Below are 20,325 nucleotides of genomic sequence, written 5' to 3'. Positions count from 1 at the left end.
TTGGCTGCTATGAATAATGCTACAGTTAATATGGGAGTGTAGATAATTTCTTCGATAGTCTGTTTTCATTTATTTTGAATACATACCCAGAAGTGGGATTGTTGGATCACATGGTAGTTTTGCTGGATCACATAGTAGTTCTATTTTTAATTTTTCCAGGACCCTCCATACGATTTTTCATTGTGTCTGTACTAATTTACAGTCCCACCTACAATACGTAAGGATTCCCTTTTCTCCATAACTTTTCTAACACTGTATTTCTTGTCTTTTTATAATAACCATTCTAATAGGTGTGATGTGGTGATGTGATGTCTCACTGTGGTTTTGATTTGCAGCTCCCTGATCATGATTGATGGTGAATACCTTTTTATGTACCTGCCACCATTACGTATCTTTTTTGGAAAAGTGCTTAGGTAGAACCTCTGCCCATTTTTTTTTATACCAGATTGATTGTTTTGTTTTGTTTTGCCATTGGGTTGTATGAAATCTTGATGTACTTTGAATTTTAACACCTTATCAGATATATGATTAGTAGATATTTTTCTCCCATTTGTCACGTTACCTTTTCATTTTGTTGATGGTTTCCTTTGCTGTGTAGAAGCTCTTTCATTTGATGTACTCCTGCATGTTTACTTTTCCTTTTGGTGGCATGCATGTGTCAAAAGAAATTCCTGCAAGATTCTAATGTATATTCCTCATTTTAGCTATATTGCAATAAATAAGATTGCCGTATACTAGAATTTGTTTCTGAATAATTCTATAGTACAGGAATCAGTGCCTTTAGAGGTTAGACTATGAGAAAAGGAGTTTATTCTAAGAAAGTCATTAGAAGGTTTTAAGTAGAAAGATGGTTTACTCTAATTTGCATTTTAGAGGGATCACTCTAGCTACTAAAGGGAAAACAAGTGGTGGAGTGTGGAGGTGTGAGCAAGGCAAGATTCTAATAGGCAGATCAGTTGGGAGACAGTAACATTAATTCAGGCACAGAGATAATTAGAGGCCTTGACCTAGGTGGTAATTGTGGAGATGGTGAGAAATAGACAATATTAGAGGCAAAATGCAATAATATGATTTGCTGACATACATGTGTCATGAATTAATAAGGATCAGTCTTGAGTTTTGTATCCTCCAAGTAACTAAAAGGACATAATTGTCTTTTACTGAGACAGAGAAAGTTGAGAGAACAGGTTTGGGAAGAAGAACAGGAAATTATTTTTAGATATATTAAATTTGCGGTACCTCTTAGATATTCAAATTGTAGTCTGGTAGATATGTTAGTTGGAAATTCAAGGGGCTGGTTCAGGATGGATATAAATTTGGAATTCATCATCATAATGATGACATTTAAAATCTTAAGATGAGATACAGTTGCCAAAAGAGCAAGTATTGATAGAGAAGAAAAGAGGTGAAGAACTTAAGCCTTACGACAGACACTCCAACAATTAGAGGTCAGAGAGATAAGGACAATGCAAATGGAAACTGAAAAGGTTAGCCAGTAAATTGGGGGAAAAGGTAGGAGTGTGATATCCTGAGAGCTAAGTGAAAAAGTTGTTGCGAGATGAAAGAATAACTATTATATCAAATGGTGAGAATATGATAAAAATTGTTTAGTGATGATTGCCATTAGCAATGTGGACATTATTGGTGATTTTGATAAGGAATAGCTGGGTGAGGTAACTGGGTAAAAGCTTGACAGGTATAAATACAAAAGTGTATTCTTTTTTGACTATAGATTTGAGCCATAGAGCAGGGAAGGAGGAGGCCAAAGGGTCAAAACAGGGGAGGGAAGAGCATAAGGGATTATAGTGATGGTTCATGGGTGCTGTGGTGGTGGGAGATTTATGGGCACTACACCTGAGAGGAGAAATCAAATACTGTACCAAAATGAGGAACACTGTAAGAAAATTTTAAAAAGCTTAATCAATTTAAAAAAGAGAGAGGGAGAATGTTAGAAAAGGAATTAGAGACAGCTAAGAACAGATAACTCTTTAGGGGTCTTTTGCTATGAAAAGGAAGAGAGTAGTGGCATGGTGACTGGAGGAGGACCTGAGGTCAAGAGAAGATAATTTTTAAGAGAGGAAAAATTGTGCATGTTTGTATACTAGTGGGAATTAACCAACAGAGAGGAAAATTCAATGATATAAGGGAGAGAGGGGAACGGTAGAGCTACATCTTTGATAAGAAAGAGACCAGGTCTCACACACGAGAGGAGGATTTGGCCTTAAGAACACAGACCAGCCTTTCTGTTACAGCTGGTAAGAAGGCAGATTATATAGACACAGTTGCAGGGAGGTGGATAGATATGGGAAGAACTGGTTGTAGATGTTCTCTTCGGAGTCCTTTCTTCTGTCTCATGAAGCAAAGCTATTCGCTGTATCTAAGGTAAGGGAAAAGATAACTGGAAATTTGAACAAGAGTAGTAAGTATGAAATAGTTGTCTATGAGAGGAAAATAGAAAATGGAACTGTAGAACTGATTGAAGGACAAATCCAAAGGTACATTTGAATTTAAAATGAATCAGCCACTTTGATGTGTATATTTCTGAGCTTCATTATTCAGCTAGGTGAGTTGCAGGCATGAAGTTGGGGGAAAGGTGAATGTGATTAGGGTGAGAACTTGGTTAGATGGACACAGTAGATAGAGGGGCAAAGGAGTGACTAAAATGACAAATTATAGAATTTATACTTAGTTAAGAAGGAAGTGAGGATTTGGAAGTAGAATGGGGAGCAATGAAAGGGGTTAGCATCAGTTAACTTCAGAGTCTGTCAGGTCAAAGATTAATATTAGCATTTGAGTGTTAAAGGAAGGAAGCTTGAAAGATTGATTGGAGGTGATCAGAGAATTAGAGGGCAAGGCTGATTTGGAATGATGGAATGTCCAGTATTCTAAACTGGAATGAGGATGTTTGCCCATTTTCTTACTGGTATAGTAATTTTTTTTGATGGATTGGTTTGTTAGGTTCATGACTACAAAGAAGGAACTCCAGAAGAAAAGGCCTACTATATAGAATTATGGGATGTTGGAGGCTCTGTGGGCAGTGCCAGCAGTGTGAAAAGCACAAGAGCAGTATTCTACAACTCTGTAAATGGTAATTCTGTATTTTTCTTAAATTTCTACCACATGTTAATAGTATAGGAGTATAGATTATCTAATATGGAGTACTGTGGGACGCCAGACTCAATTTAAGTAAGAGCTAATATACTCACAATTACTATGTCAAATCTACATTGTACATTATGGTTTGTGTGGCTAGATTCTAACCATGTAATTCATAACATTAGATATCTATTTTGCCTGCATATTCCTATTTACATTATTGTCATAGTCCTGTTTACATTATAAATATTCATATTCCTATTTACATAATAAAGAGCTGTCTATGGATGCAGAAATTTCATCCAATTGTAGATCTTCAAATACTTGGAACAGACATCCAAATGGAGGTGTGTAATAGAGGATATATTGTGACTCAGATTGCCTAAGGATATATGTATCTCCTAGAGGATATATTGTAATTCAGATTGTATTCAGGGACTAAACCATTGACACCTGTATCTAAATGAGAAAAACTATAAGGTAGGATGGACATAGTGTTCAGTGACTTCTTAGAGACTAATAAAGAAATGAAGCCTGGCTTATACCTAGAATCAAATGATACTGTTGGATTATATCAACAAGACAATTTGTCAAAATTAATACCAACCCAATCTGACAAAGAAAAGATTGGAGATATTATACTTACAATTTAGATATTGTTGAGAAAGAGCTGAAAAATTATAAATAAATAATAGAGGTAAATACCATTGAAATCCTAGAAACTTCATGGAATTCTGAGTTGCAAACTTAGGTGTTAAAGAAGAAATCCATCTAAAGTCATATTTATCTTTTTTATAGTTAGTATTCTTTAGTAATTTGTCTCTTTCTTGAACATTAATGAAATAATTATATAGATGTTATGTTAGTTGTACAGATAAAACTGAAATACATTCCTATTTCTTAAAAAAAAATACCATAAGAAAAATCAAATTTCTAGTTCTTTCACCCTACCTCTGGTAGAAGCACTCAGGTTCTTTACGTCATCAACCACTTAGTTTCAGACAAAAACAAAGCATAAGGCTTACTCTACTCAAATTCATAGTCTTTATTCTTAGTAATCACTTTCTTCCCTGAATACTCTACCTTCCTCCAAGTTGATGAGTAATTCCCAGTCAGTAAAGTGTTTTTTTACCCCTCTCTTTTAAGATTAGAACATAGTCTGATCAGCCATCACCTTTGACTACTTTCCTCTGGACCCTGTGGTGGCCCTTCTTGTTCATAGACTACAAAGCAAAAACTCTCAGACCAAATGAAAGAGGGAGAATAAGGAAAAGAGGTGCTTAAATGCCCTTAAAAGTTTTAAAGCTTTTAGTCTCAAAAAATAAACTTCTCCCTGTCTATCTGGTAGCTCATCTTGGTCTTTTATAATCTCAAATGTCTTACCCATAGTTTTATGATAATTATACCTGGGAAATAAGGAGAGGAGAAATATCTCCTCCTTTCCCCTAAAGTGAGGCTTTAGATTGCTTTCTTCTAGACTTTCACAGTTAGATTAACTGAGTTCAAATTCTGGCTACCCCACTTACTATGTATTAGGGCAAATTACTCAGCCTCTCTGAACCTCAATTTCCACATGTATAATGGAGACAATTCTTACCTCACAGGGGCGTTCTGAAAATCAAATTAGTTGATACATGTAAAGCTCAGTGTGTAGCACTTAAGTGCTGTATAAATGTCAGCTATATTCTTTAATGGCAGCTCTTTATTCCTTTTTAAAATCTGTCCTCTCTCTTGTGTTCTGGATGTCTAATAGAACCCTTCACTGAGGGAGTGGAGTATGTATGATTGGATGTGGGGATGAGTGTCAGATCTCTGTTCTAGATACCAAGAGAGATGCAGATTTATCTGAACTAGCTGGAACAAGTCAACTATAACTTGCCCAAGCACCTTAGTTGTACAAATGTCTGTAAAAACTAGAGAAGCCAAATAATTCTAACTCTTCTGTTCTTCTTTTTCAAATTGACATTCCTTACATCTTGAAGATGGAAGAATCATTAGTTTCACATCCTTTCTTCAGTAGAATATGGGTAATACAGGGAAAGGTTGAGGATTTGAAACCTGTAGGTGTTACCCTAAGCTCTGCTAGCATTCAAATCTTTCTTCTTTGCCTATATCTTGCGGTAATAATGACCTGCTCTGTCTTTCTATCTTGGCTATCGAGTTTATTTAATTGTATTTCTGAGCCTCATTGCATTTTGTTATTTATCTCAGTCTCTCGAAGTCCATCTATTTTCTACTATTCATATGTCTTGATATATTCCTACTGCTTTCTAAAGTGGCACTTTTTTTTTGCTCTATAACTAACTCTCTTAATAGGTAGCAAGCTTACATAGCTAACCAATAATCAAAGATTTAAAAAATTAGCCTTTTGAGTTGATTAGGCCCAGGTGATTTAAAACATTTTGTACATTAAAAACAAACAATTGCATCCAAATAAAATAATACCCTTTTAATAAGTTTTATTTAATATTTCAATGAGTGTTAAGTAATGTGTAAATCTGTCATGTTTAGAACAAAGTTCAGAAACAATGAACTTTTTAAATGAATATAATTTCTCCTATATTTGAAGTAGTTCTGGTTCTTATTATTGATGAGGTAGTTCTGCAACTAATACTAAACAGAGTAGGCACTTCTGAGGTGTTGAAGAAAGAAAAAAGACAAAGATATTCTGAAAGTTTAAGGACATTTTGTCATCCCTTGTAGAATCTCAAAAAGTTATATGTGTCAAAGAAAATTTCGTAATTTTTTGTATGAATATGTAGAGGAAATTTTGAAACAATTGTATTTTAGTTAGTAATACTAGAATGCTAGGTTCACTGAGAAAACATAATGCTTGTATTTACTAAGCCTCTTTTTGCCAATTGTAAAATGAAAACTTGTTACAGTATTGACATAATTTTCTCTGATTATTTTAGGTATTATTTTAGTACATGACTTAACAAATAAGAAGTCATCCCAAAACTTGTATCGTTGGTCATTAGAAGCTCTCAACAGGGATTTGGTACCAACTGGAGTCCTGGTAACAAATGGGTAAGGCCAGATTACATCACAATTGGTTTGAAATGTTATAGCAATCACAATAATGTACCCACCAAAATAACATTTTATACGATGTTTAATTTGCAAATATTTCCTCCCATTCTGTAGATTGACTTTTCATTTTCATAAAAGTATCTTTCACAAAAGCAATAGTTTTTCATTTTGATAAAGTTTAACTTATCAATTTTTTTATGTATTATGCTTTTGTTATCATGTGTTAGAATTTTGCCTAATCCCAGGTGATACAGGTTTTCTCCTAGGTTTCTTCTTGAAGTGTTTAGCTTTAGGCTTATTTTTTTTATCTAATCCATTTTGAGTTAGTTATAATGTGTGATGTTTTGATTGAGGTTGACTTTTGTATATGACGTCCAATTGTTCTGATACCATTTGTTGAAAAAATATTCTTACTCCCTTGAACTACTTTTACTCTTTTGCCAAAATTCATTTGACCATGTTTATTTGGGTCTGTTTCTAGACTCCATTTCTGTTCCATTGATCTGTGTGTGTCTTCACCAGGACTACTACACTGTCTTGATTATTATAGCATTATATTGTCTTAAAATTAGGCAGTGTGATTCCTTCCACTTTAGTCATCTTCAGAATTGTTTAGCTGTATTTGCTTTTCCATATAAATCTTAAAATAGTTTGTCTAGCTTGACAAAAAATCTGCTTGAATTTTGACTGGAATTGGGTTAAACTTATAGACCAAATTTGGAAGCGTTTTTGTTGCATCTTCCAATCCATGAACACAAAATGTCTACTTAAATGTGTAACTTTAAAGTATAAGGTCTTTTTCAGCATAACCAAAATGTAATTCATACTTAGAATTTAATAATAGGTCTATAATACCAACAATTATTTTGATTTATCTAAATATCTCATGATTATTGGTTTATTCAAAAAAGTGCAGTAAGATCCACTCATTGTATTGACTTAAGCTTCTCTTAATCTTAAGTTCCCCTTCATTTTTTTTACTTTCCAATGGTTTATTTGTGAAACAAAATAGACTGTCCTGTAGAGTTTCCAATAGTCTGTATGTTGCTGACTATATTCCTGTAGTGTCTATTAAATCTTCTCTTAAAATGGTAGTTTTGGAAAGACACAGATGGTTTTGGTCCCCGAAGTGATATTTTGTATGTAATTTAATACCTGATTGTCTGTCTCTTTATAACATTAAATTGTTGTTATCCATACTCATCCATGATAAAAACCCCCATCTGTTTTTCTACCTAATGGTTAAAAATAAACTTCATCATCATATTTCATATTGGATGTAAGACTTAATCAAAGTTAGAAAAAAGGAAAATTTGAAAGAATTAAGAGGACAAATTATATATGACAACATATATATGGCAACATATATATGTTATATTACATATATACTATATATATAAAAAATATGCATGAGCCTATATGGGATATAAGTGGCAGAGATATGTGTATAGCAAAGATGATGTTTGGTGAAATAGCCTACAGAAAAATTTTATATGGACCAGAGTTAGTGAATATAGGAGGAAAAAACAGTCCCAAAAGAGGACGCTCTCAAAACTCTATTGTCTAATAAAGTAAATTTTAATTTTGGACCAGGGTTGATACTGGTAAAAAAAAAAAAAAATGAAGACCTTGAACTCAAGCTGTTTTTGGCTTTGGTGTAATAAATATAATGATATATTTTTATTAAATGGGCGATTAACTCAAAACAGCTGTGTTCCAAGGCTGAACAGTTAATTGGATCTCTGAAAGGCAAAAATATTTTGTAATTTTACATACATACACCCCCAACTTAAATTATTCAAAGAGAAAGAAAAATAATGCCAAAGGAAGAAAAAAGCTATACTCAACTGGGCTGTATTGACTGAATTATGCACTATTGATTTGCTGTCATAGCTATTCGCAACCAAATTTTGCTGATACTTGCAAATTGAGCTTATAACATGTCAGAAATCCAAATCTGTTTTATTTCTCAGTGTGACTAAGAATTTAAATTGAGTTAACAACGTTGGACTCTATTTTATTTTCGGTAATAGAAGGAATACCATTCTATTTTGGGGGTAAAAATAGAAACAAAAAGGATTGTAATAGTTAATGACCCAAGGCCACTAACCCTTGCCTGTCCTCTGTTCCCATGACTCTCATTTCAAGACAAGCAACTATTCAGCACCTAATTCTTCCCTTTTAGTATTCATTTTGGCAATTTAGCTGTTTCCTTCCCTTTCCATTTTTAGAATCCATCTAGGCTATAATATCACCTAGGACCAATTTCCTGGCCTTCAATGTCCTTATTTCTCATTTCCCTAAAATGATCTACCCTTTACTCTTCACAGACAGAAATGTGTGTGGTAGATATGGAACTTATGTATACCTTAGAAGGAATCCACAAACTTACCATTTCCCCATCTGACACAAGGCTTGCGTGCCATAGATACCTGGGTTTTTTCTCCACTGATATTTGAATCTACTAATTAGATTACAGAATCTATACAGAAAAATGTCTTAGCTGTTAGGCTTAGAAGATGGAGCTTTGGAAAAAGTCAAGTCAGCCTGTTCTGTGTTTGCCTCGTAGGCACTTAGTTATTCAAGTGATCTATATAGCCTCACTCGAGCATATTTTGAATAGTTTAGATGAATAATTAGGACTCGATAGATCCTGAGGATGACTTGATAACTGAACAAGTAGATGGAAGAAAGTAGGTTTATAGGAGATGGATAAGCAAAAGCCAGTGAAATATCAGCAAAATAGTGTAAGCTAATGATATTTAAATATACAGCTACATCAGAATAGTAAATTCTACTCTTCATTGTTTGTTCACAGGGATTATGACCAGGAACAGTTTGCTGATAACCAAATCCCATTGTTGGTAATAGGGACTAAACTGGACCAGATTCATGAAACCAAGCGCCATGAAGTTTTAACTAGGACTGCTTTCCTGGCAGAGGATTTCAATGCAGAAGAGATTAATTTGGTGTGTATTTTTACTAATGCATGCTTGTATTATCAGGTAAAGGCAAAACCAAAGATTTCACAAGTTCTATACTCTCACAAAAAAAAATCTTTATACTTGAAATCACACTATTTGTGTTCTAATCCAAAATATAATGAAAATTGGACTCAACATAAACTGCCAGATTGGCAGTCACTTCAGCCTCCTTGGAATGTTCAAACTTTGTTCTATGAAAATGTAAATCATGGACTATTTCTTTTATTTTTTACTTTTTAAAAAATATTTTATTTCTTTTTTTAAAATTTTAGATATATTTTACATTTTCACTTGTGTACAATGCATGCTTTTTCCTGTCATGTGTAGCCCCCATGAAATTCCCATCACCAATTCACCCGTGTACCATCACCATCGTCACTTATGCTCTCCCCACCCCAATTTTGATCCTTCTCCCATCTCCTCCCCTGCAGAGTGTCTCTTATTTATAGTTGCCTGTTGATTTTGATTTTTAACTTATTATAATTACTTTTTCCCCCCTTGACCCTTATTTGATTCCTCTACATTCCTCCTATAAGTGAAATAGATGGATATTTTTCTTTTTCTTTCTGGCTTATTTCACTGAGCATAATCCCTTCCAGCTCCATCCATATTGCTGTGAATGGCATGAGTTTATCTTTTTTGATTGCTGAGTAATATTCCATTGTGTATATATACCACATCTTCTTGATCCAGTCATCTATTTTTGGGCATTTGGGTTGTTTCCAATAGCTAGCTTCTTATTGTAAATAGTGCTACAATAAACATAGGGGTGTAAGTGTCCTTCTGAATTAATGTTTTTGTGTCCTTTGGGTAGATTCCTAGGAGTGGAATTGCTGGTTCATATGGAAGCTCCATTTTTAGTAGTTTGAAAAACCTCCACACAGCTTTCCATAGTGGTTGGACCAGTTTGCACTCCCACCAGCAGTGCAGGAGATTTCCTTTTTCTCCTCATCCTCGCTAACATTTGTTGTTGCTAGTTTTTTTAATATGTGCCATTCTCAATGGTGTAAAGTGATATCTCATTGTGGTTTTGATTTTCATTTCCCTGATTACAAGTGATGTTGAACATTTTTTCATATGCCTGTTGGCATGGGCTTTTTCTTGAGAAGATTTTTGAAAATCACACCAAAATCAAAATTGCTAAGAATGGTCACTAATACTGTACCTTGATTAGTCTTGCTTTAGAAAAGCCTCTTTGCTTTTTCAACTAAAGAATTTACCTTAAAGATAGATAAATGGGAAAATTACAAACTGTAAACTCGGAATGCTTTATAAGCATAGTTATAATAAACTTAGGTAGATACAGAAGATTGCATCCCTTCCTAAGATATTTAGCTCAGTTAGAACTGGGTGCTTAAAAGGGTCAGAAAAATTCTTCATATAAGCCAGTTAGTGTTGCCCAGAGAAGTATTCTGGCCAACACAAGTAGAATTTCTGCAACATATTCAGTGCATTGGCATTCTACATGTGTGTTGGTAGTGGTGTCTTAATACTAATGGCTAGCATTTATTAAGTACTTATTACATGCCAAGCTTTATCCTACATACACTATCTCACATACATTGTCTTCACATCAACCTTATGTGGTCAAACAGACACCCCAACTCCAGAGCCTGTGCTCTACCTTTAAGCCTATTTTCCACTTAATTACCCTTCAGCTAATATTTAGAATCTTTGAACTGAAAGAACACTTAGAAATCATCTAGATCGACAGTTACCTGTATTTATATTTCCAACAGTACCTGTGAAAATTTTTGAATAACCGCCTCACAGCTGGAGCTTTTTATTCACAAGGTCTTCACAGGAAGACCCAACTCTATAATTTTAACAAATGACTCAGGTGGTTCTGATGCCCTAACTCTGTGAATCACCATTTGTAAACACCACTAATTTCATCCCTACCTCTACCCCCAACTTCTGCTTGTTATTATTTCTTACATTCTATTTTGCAGTGGAGGTATCTAATTTTTCTCAGTGCCACCTCAGAAAATTCAATGTAAATGCCCCAGATGTGCATACTAGACCATGATATTCCAGAGGATTCTTGCTGCATAGACTACATTTTACCCTTGTTGAATGTTCATTTGAACATTATTTCCAATGGGGAATTTACCATTGAATATACTTAATTTATTTCAGTGATTAATGTATTTTATAATGTATCTGTTTAATGCCTGTGGATTTCTGAGACAGTCACCTAAATACATATTTTTCCTACTTTACTTGCAAAGACAGAGCCATCTTTTAATTCTTAAGAAGATGTAAAGGTACTCTATTGGTAGTACATTGGCACACACCATCTCCATTTTTGTCCTTTTATCAGTGTATAACTTCAGGAACATAGCAGAACCACCAAGAGAGTCATGATTATGTGGAGAAGAAAAAATTGAGGAGGAAAAATGGATAAGAGTTTCAAAAAGAACTAGTACTCAAAAAGGGTCAACAAGTAAATATAAAGCCTCAAATAAAAAAAAAAAAGTAACAGTATTAGTGCTAGTATTCTTTTTTTTTTTCATTTTATTTTTATATTCCCCAAACAATTGCAACCCCTTTATTTTGACCCCAATCCCTCCCCCCCGCCCCCCTCCCCTCATAAAGTGTCTCTGGTTCATAGTTGTTTGTTGATTATGATTTTCACTTTCTTATAGATATTCATTTTCCTGGTCCCTTATTTAAGTTTTCTAGATTCCTGCTATGAGTGAGACCATCCGGTATTTTTCTTTTTCTTTCTGGCTTATTTCGCTGAGCATGATCCCTTCCAGCGCCATCCATGTTGCTGCAAATGGCATGTGTTTATCTTTTTTGAATGCTGAGTAATATTCCATGGTGTATATGTACCACATCTTCTTGATCCAGTCATCTATTTTTGGGCATTTGGGTTGATTCCAAAACTTAGCTATTGTAAACAGTGCTGCTATAAACATAGGGGTGCAGGTGCTCTTTGGAGTTGATGTTTCTGTGTCATTTGAGTAAATACCTAGGAGTGGAATTGCTGGATCATATTCTTGATTACTGTATGAATTTACTTAGAAAAGTAAGAATTAACAAATACATCAAAGATGGAATCAAAATTGCCATCTTGTGCCTGAATAAAGGGCAAATTATGTAAGTCATAAATAAGATTATTTATTGTTTTAATCCTGTTAGACTTATTGCATTGTAGCACAAATTTTCCTGTTATGTGTTTAGTTCGAAGTGATCATTTTGAAGCATCTTCCCTGGTTTATTTCTTTCTCAACCTTGACAAGCTATTTAGAGATACATATTTTCAGGGTTTGTTCTCAGCCAGGATCAATAGAAAAGGACTCTTTCACCTTCAAAATTCTCATCCCAAAATTCTCATCTCTATGATTTTATAGAGATTCTAATCTGGTCAACCTGAAGTTGTAGAGCCTTAGAATTAGGTTTGGAGAAGATTTTCTTTCTTTGCTGTCTGATTTATTTTTTGTATTTAGCACTTGAGTGCTATTAGAAATCATCTTTAAAGTCTTTCAACATTCTGATATTTTATGTAATCAATATCAGTTTCATAAAACATAACTAACACAGGTTTGTGTAAAATTTGTCTCTTATATACCCCAACTGCTATATGAATGTGTTCAAACATTATTTCAAGTACAACAGTTTGTGGAATGGTGTTTCAACCAATCCAATACCTATATAATCTTTTATTATATTAGTGCTTTTGTGTCTAGTAGCATTTCTTTAGAATGAAGAGAGCACGAGCTAATATTTCAGTATCTGTTTTATACCAGACATGTATTACCTCATTTTTTACAAAAACCCTATGAGCTAAGCCTTATTATTCCTATTTCTTAAATGAGTAAACTTCAAAGGTTTAGCAACCTAATCCAATGTCACACTCTCTAAAAGTGTTGAGACCAATATTTGGAGTCAAAGCTTGCTGGTTTTGAAGATCTTTGATTTTTCTAGTTACCCTGTGATCATTAAAACGTTTGTTGTAGACTTTTTTGGTGTGTGGTTTTGGAAAATATAGTTAGTTCCCAACCAGAATTTAAAATGTGAGCCTAGAAACGTTGTATATGGATAAAATAAGTGGTTACAAAATTCACTGGAAAGCAATCATGTGGACTTAGAGATTACAAAACAGAATAAATAAAAATATTTGCACATCATGCATCAGAAGGCTGATATCCAAAGTATATAAAGAACTCATGCAATTCAACAAAGGAAAAAAATTAACCCAATCAAAAAAATGGCAGTAGAGCTAAATAGACACTTCTCCAAAGAAGATATACAGATGGCCAACAGGCACATGAAAAAAATGCTACTCATTACTTATCATCAGGGAAATACAAATCAAAACCACAATGAGATACTACCTCACACCTCATGCCCATATCAAAAACACCAGAAACAAACATTGATGAGGATATAGTGGAAAAGCAACCCTTATACATTGTCAGTGGGAACATAAGACTGGTCCAGCCCCTATGAAAATAGTACAGAGGTTTCTCAAAATATTACATCCAGACCTATCATATGATCCTCTAATTCTGCTCCTACGTATCTACTTGAAGAACACAAAAGCATTTAATTTGAAGAGATGTAGACACTTCTGTGTTTATTTCAGTATTATTTACAAAAGCCAAGCTATAGAAACAGCCCAAGTGCCCCTCCAAAACAGATGAGTGGGTTAGGAAGATGGAGTATATCTACACAATAGAATACTACTCAGTTATAAAAAAAAAAAAAAGTGAATTCTTGACTTTTTCAACAACATGGATAGAACTGGAGGGGATTATGCTAAGCAAAGTAAGTCAGAGGGAGAAAGGCAAATAGCAGATAGTGTCCCTTACATGTAGAGTATAGAGAAACAAAACAAAAGGTCAGATAAAACCAAAACAATAACAAACCCTTGACATCTGACTGCAAAACCGAGGCAACCAGAAGAGGAGGAAGAGGATGTGGGAATAAGGGAGCCGGGGGGGGGGGGGGGGGGCGGGGGGCAAAAGGGGAAGGAGTACAGTGGAGCATGGTGGAGTATTATTGGAAATATGGTGGTCGGCCTGGTGTGAAAGCTTACATATGTAGATGTTTGAACCTGTACTCCTAAAACAAAATGATGTAAACCAACTTCACTGCAGTTAATATAATTGGGGGGGGGCCTCCCCGGTGGCACAGCTTTTGAGCGCTGGGTTGCTAAGCTGCCGGCGGCCTCTGCGGCGCCGGTTCAATCCCCGGCTGCTCCCCGGCCACTGGAGGAGGGTCCCACATGGCAAGCAGACCTCTCCTGCCGCCCGCTGCTCCCCTCAGCAGTGTACTTCGGTCCTTCTGCCTGCTCTGCTCCCCTCTCTGGCTCTGGTGAATTCTCTCACCCTCCCGCGCTTCTGACTGTGCCCAGTGCAGGTATAAACAAAACAAACAAACAAATAAATAAAACATGCCTCTATTAAAAAAAAATAAAAAAGATTTATTTATTTATAAGAAAAATATATATATATAATTGGGGGGAGGGAAGGGGAAAATGCACCAACAATATAACTAGTAATATCCTAAGACACATAGACATCTACAACTGACAAATATCCTTGCAAAGGAGCCTTTATAATATCCTCATAGTTTGTTCTCAGGTGGCATTTGAGGTAAAAATGTGGTCTATCTCAGGCCCCCCCAGTGGCGCAGGCGGTTGAGCACAGTGCTGTGAAGCTGTCCGCAGCCTCTGCAGCGCCAGTTCGATCCCAGCCAGCCTGCTAGGGTCCCACATGGCGCAGCAGACCTCTCCTGTCTGACCTGCTGCTCCCCTCAGCAGTGTATTTCAGTCAGTCTGCCTGTTCTGTTCCCCTCTCTGTCACTGGTGAATCCTCTCACCCTCCCGCACATCTGGCCTGTACCCCGGTTCTTGTATAAATAAATAAATCTTTAAAAAAAAAAAACTGCTCTATCTCTTAACATGACAGGCAAGTCAGTGATGACAAGCAAAGGCAACACAACACTGGAATTCCAGGAAAAGGATAGGAAGATTTTGAACATCTTCACTAATTATTGTAATCTAGTCATTTAATTGTAATGTTACAGATTTTTTTTTTCTCCTCTGGACCCCATTTCTTCCCTATTTCTAAAAGTCCTATGTAAATAATATTTTTATTTTTTTATTTATTAAAAATAACAGTGTATGATATTTAGTAACAACATGCTATGGATATTTAGTAACAATAGAATAGATCTGTTGTTTTTTTATTATCTTTATGACCTGCCAACAGATGTAGTGCCTTACAGTCAATGAATAAAAAATCCCTGACAATTTTTTGAATTCCTTTTTGTTCTTCTAATTCCTTGTTTCCTATTTCTATAAATCACATTCTATTTTCTTCTTTATTTGCTCCTCAAATTCTTTATCTTCATGCTTCTTACTATTTATAAGGAAATGTGTAGTACTTAGTTGAGCACTAGTACTAAAAAGTGGTGTGTTTATTGTTTTTAATGACTCAGTTTCTGCTTTTCAAGGTAAATGTTGGTAGATTACCTGATTCTTGTCTTGGTCTTATTATTAGTAGGATATAGTACTATCTTCCTTTATGAGTCACTTGATGATATAATTGTTTCTATAATTGATGACATAATTGGTCACTGACTGGTTCATTATCTTTTAAAATTGCTCAAATAACAGTGTTGGTGATATTATCTTCCTTTAGCACAGTTCCTCTTTGTTGTATGCAAATCAGTTGAATGTTACATATTATGCCGATTATTTTACTATAGAAATGTGCAACAGGAACAGTAATACCTAACAAAGAGCTTATATTTCCTGACTTTTAATTGTGAATCTTAATGTTTTATCTTCTAGGATTGCACAAATTCACGCTACTTAGCTGCAGGTTCTTCCAATGCTGTCAAGCTCAGTAGGTTTTTTGATAAGGTAATGGCTTCAATTAAGTTATTTTTAAACCCAATTTATATATTATGAGATTTAAATTCTTTGTAGAATGCTTTGTCCTTTTCTTCCTTCATCCTGAACTTCACAGCCTGAATAATACTTGTTTTGATCTCTCTTATCTGTTGGCATAATTGCTCAAGGACTGCTGACGTATTGATTCTATCTCCAGTGTTCTCTAAGCAAAGGATGAAAGCTACTGGATTTCAATGGGGTTTTTTTAAAGATGCCTGATTCCCCTCCTTCAAACAATTTATGTTTCCCTATTTTCTAGGTCTTTTGTACTTACTCAGCCCCCGCTATCCCCACAAAAGTACTAAACTGAGGAGATTCTGCTGAGTTAAAGCTCTGAGTTCTTTTGCTGTCCTAGCTATTAATATTCTTCCCATAAGCATTGCTATTACTTTTAAGGTTATATCATCTTCTTGATTCCTTAATGTTTCCAAATCAGAAAACTTTATATTCCAATTATTGACTCTTTGCTAGTATCTTATTCTCCTGAACTGCTGTGAAAATGTAGAATGACTCAGCATACTGGGAAATTAGAGGATTTGTTTGTCTTTCCTTCACAAGCCCTGACTTCAGTGACTGACTACATTGCACGTAGTATTGACCAAGTTTAAGTCATTTGCCCAATGGTCACATTGCGTAGTAAAGTAAAAGAGGAGGCATTATTAAAATAGCCTATATTATTGAAAAATACTAATCTCAGTATTATATTTCCCTTTAAGTTTTATCTCCCAATGAAAACATCTCCCTCCTCATAACTCTTGTTTTTGAATCACTTTTCTTTTAGTTATTTAAGGACCTAATATCTGACCTTTTGGTCCAATATGTCAATATTAGAAAAGCCCCACACCTGTCCCTATGTGGTGTGTAGCACCTGGGGTTTACCCTATGTGGTGTACCACGAGAGGCAGCTCCACAGGCTAGGCGACCAGCAGCCCCTTCCATTTGCCCCTGTGTACGGTTGCAAATTCTAGCATTTTCTTTGCCATGACCTAAAAAATGTTGAGAAGCACTGCAAAGAATCAGATTTTCTCTCTACATTGTTTTGACACTTAGAATGTAAGAACTTCAGTTTGCTTTAGAGCCTGTACAAAATTCCCACAATTAAGAACCACTTATTATAGGTCTATGTCTGACATGGAAAGATCCCATACTATGTTTTTTACATTTTTAATGATTTTTTGAATTTTTAAATTAAAAAATAGATGTAAGACGTTATATATACTAGAGAAAAAAATGAGTTATAGACCAGAATGACCCCAGTTATCAGGTACAGCTTTATTTTTTTAAAAAAATCCAGGAACTTTGGGCCTCCCCGGTGGCGCAGCGGTTGAGCGCTGGGTTTAGAAGCTGCCCGCGGCCTCTGCGGCGCCGGTTCAATCCCCGGCTGCTCCCCGTCCACTGGAGGAGGGTCCCGCATGGTGCGCAGACCTCTCCTGCCACCCGCTGCTCCCCTCAGCAGTGTACTTTGGTCCTTCTGCCTGCTCTGCTCCCCGCTCTGGCTCTGGTGAATTCTCTCACCCTCCCATGCTTCTGACTGTACCCAGTGCATGTATAAACAAAAACAAACAAACAAACAAATAAATAAAACATGCCTCAAAAAAAAATTAAAAAAAAAAAAATCCAGGAACTTTGGTAAGAGAAGGATATTGCAAATTGACTGAGCTGAGAGTACAGAATTATGAAAAAAAAAAAAACAAAAAAGGTAACTTCTCTCTTCATTGTCTAAATCACAATGAAAGGCAAGTGGAGTAGATTGTTGGCTAGACCTCCAGACTAAGAGGTTACCTGAAACCAAGGGAGCTGGCAGCTAAATTTCACCCAGTTTTCTATACCTCATATCTTAGAGAATTTAGTGTAAATATTTCTATCTTTGGGATCAGTGAACTTAACATTACCCTAAGTCATTTGTGGCTGAAAGTAACCTAGCAATTGTCTTGGAGATAGGAAGAATGTCAAAGACTTGTCTATCAGGCCAGTGAGAGCAAGCTGGCACAGGCCTGGAAAGAGATGCTTTGTTCTTATTCAGAGGCAATCTCAGCTATGTAACTCTAGATTACAGTGTTCTACAGAGTTTAATATCCAACTAATCTGTATTCATATCTGCTTGACTTTTCTTAATCACCACAATCCAATGTAAAAATTATACTGCCTTTGCAAATAGCATTTTTCAAGAGTTAGAACACAATTCATTATTTTTAAAAATATTTCTTATCATCTGAAAGCATGGTACTCTTAAATTCACTGTATTAGGACCTATATATTGAGGCTTCTTTTCAGTAGTAGTGATGGATTTATGCAGACACATCCATTGCTTCTCCTGCTGACCAAATGCAAACAGTTCTGAAACTACTGAATTAGGATACAGATGAAATCCATAAAATGAAGCTAGTTGACTGCTTTTGATTTTCTGTCATCTGTCTCCATTGAGGAACTAAGAATTTATTATTGTACTAGAGGAATGTGGAGGTTCACTGGATTACACAGACTACTCATAAGGAAAGCTGTACTATTGTAATAGTGAAATACCTATTGCAGTACCTTTTGAGACTGGCTGCTAAGAAACTTAGAGCCAAATTTGCTGCCCCACTAGGAAATGTATATTTCTTATGTCAGTCTCTTTATTTAGTTGTTTTGTTTATTTTTTGATCTATCATTAATAGTTTATAGAGTGAGGCAACCTTTTCTGGAAATACTCCTACAATCCTGATCTCACTAGCACCAGTTTTAATCATTGCATTAAATATCTATGGCTACTAAAAGACTTAACTTGAATATATGTCTTGTAATCCCATTGGTGATCTTTGCAGTTAGCCTTGTTTTACCAGTATATGTGCTAAGTCCTTAAAAATCTTTGTTTCTCACAGGTCATAGAGAAGAGATACTTTTTAAGAGAAGGTAACCAGGTCAGTATCCAGCTTTTCTTGATAAAATGAATTCTTAAATTTAGAAAGAGGTGATTTCCAAATTTATTTTCAGAAATAGCTTAAAAATAAGGTGGGGGAAATCTTTATAGGCATAAGCAACTGATTGTCTTCTGTACTACTAAGTAGAACAAAAAAAAAAAAATCAAATTAAGAAAAAAGTGATCCATGGCCTCCCCGGTGGCGCAGCGGTTGAGCGCTGGGTTGCGAAGCTGCCCGCGGCCTCTGCAGCGCCGGTTCGATCCCCGGCTGCTCCCCGTCCACTGGAGGAGGGTCCCACATGGCGCGCAGACCTCTCCTGCTGCCCGCTGCTCCCCTCATCAGTGTACTTCAGTCCTTCTGCCTGCTCTGCTCCCCACTCTGGCTCTGGTGAATTCTCTCACCCTCCCGTGCTTCTGACTGTACCCAGTGCATGTATAAACAAAAAACAAACAAATAAATAAATAAATAAAACTAAAACATGTGTCTATAAAAAAAAAAAAAAAGAAAAAAAGTGATCCAAGAATAAGGTTACATTAAAAAATAAAAGAAGAAAATAATTTGCTTGAAATGCCAAAGGCATATTTCCAGAGTCTACCACACTCAGATAATTCATATAAAGGTCCAATAGATGAATATTAAGAGATTTCACTGTCCTTTCTGGTTTAAATGACACTGTCACCAATTTGTGAAGGTTTTCCATTCAGTTGAGTTTATTTTTACTATTCAGTTTGCTCTGGTTTTCTGAGTAAAACCTCAGAATGGTGATTCTTTAAAGAACAACAAGCTGACATACAAAAACAGAAAATAAAGGAAAAAATATTAAGGCTATTAACATTGGAACTCTGCCTCCTTGAGATTTAACGTAATGATTATCTTTCTTGTCTACAGATTCCAGGCTTTTCTGATCGAAAAAGATTTGGAGGAGGAACATTAAAGAGCCTTCATTATGACTGAATTACACTCATCCTTTGGAAGAGTGAGCAAGCAGTGGCAGTTTTCACAGCTTTCATCTTGCTGTGTTGATTATTAATGTCGCAGTCCTAACGAAATCATCTTGAAATGCCACCCTTCAGCCTCACCCTTTAATGGAAAACTGAGAGGAGTGACAGCGTGGGAGGGCCAAACTTTGTCCCTATTCCCTCTGTTCCTCACCTTTCTGCCTCTGCTTGTAGGTTATATAAAAGCCTTGTGGAAATATGAGATGTTGTCAAAATGATGCAGTAAACGAGTAGTGACAGAGTGCTGCAGAGAAATTTTACTCTTGCTTAGAACTGGAGGGTTTTTATGGCTCTGTAATTTTCCCATACTTATTGCTGAAGGCTTAATTAAGTACTTTAAAAATGCATCTCTATTGTTTTACCTTCTTCAGGGGAAAGGTTATGTTAACCGGTCCTGAGTTGTC

General features: G+C 35.6%; 1 protein-coding gene across 2 annotated transcripts in view; it reads left to right on the top strand.

The window, feature by feature from the left end:
- Positions 1 to 19,877, top strand: part of RABL3 (RAB, member of RAS oncogene family like 3) — a gene marked incomplete at both ends in the record, with an annotated part of 38,143 nt that extends 18,266 nt beyond the window's left edge. The window contains 6 exons of one of the 2 annotated variants that reach the window (XM_084231647.1): positions 2,959 to 3,088; positions 6,012 to 6,126; positions 8,948 to 9,098; positions 15,922 to 15,993; positions 18,885 to 18,923; positions 19,812 to 19,877. In XM_084231647.1, coding sequence (XP_084087773.1) covers positions 2,959 to 3,088; positions 6,012 to 6,126; positions 8,948 to 9,098; positions 15,922 to 15,993; positions 18,885 to 18,923; positions 19,812 to 19,877 — 573 coding nt within the window. The remainder of the gene's footprint in view (positions 1 to 2,958; positions 3,089 to 6,011; positions 6,127 to 8,947; positions 9,099 to 15,921; positions 15,994 to 18,884; positions 18,924 to 19,811) is intronic. The other variant, XM_084231646.1, reaches the window with a different exon arrangement.
- Positions 19,878 to 20,325: the final 448 nt, after the last annotated feature.

Source organism: Talpa europaea, assembly GCF_964194135.1.
Source record: "Talpa europaea genome assembly, chromosome: 4".
Taxonomy (NCBI): Eukaryota; Metazoa; Chordata; class Mammalia; order Eulipotyphla; family Talpidae; genus Talpa; species Talpa europaea.
This window is presented reverse-complemented; position numbering and strand designations above follow the sequence as displayed.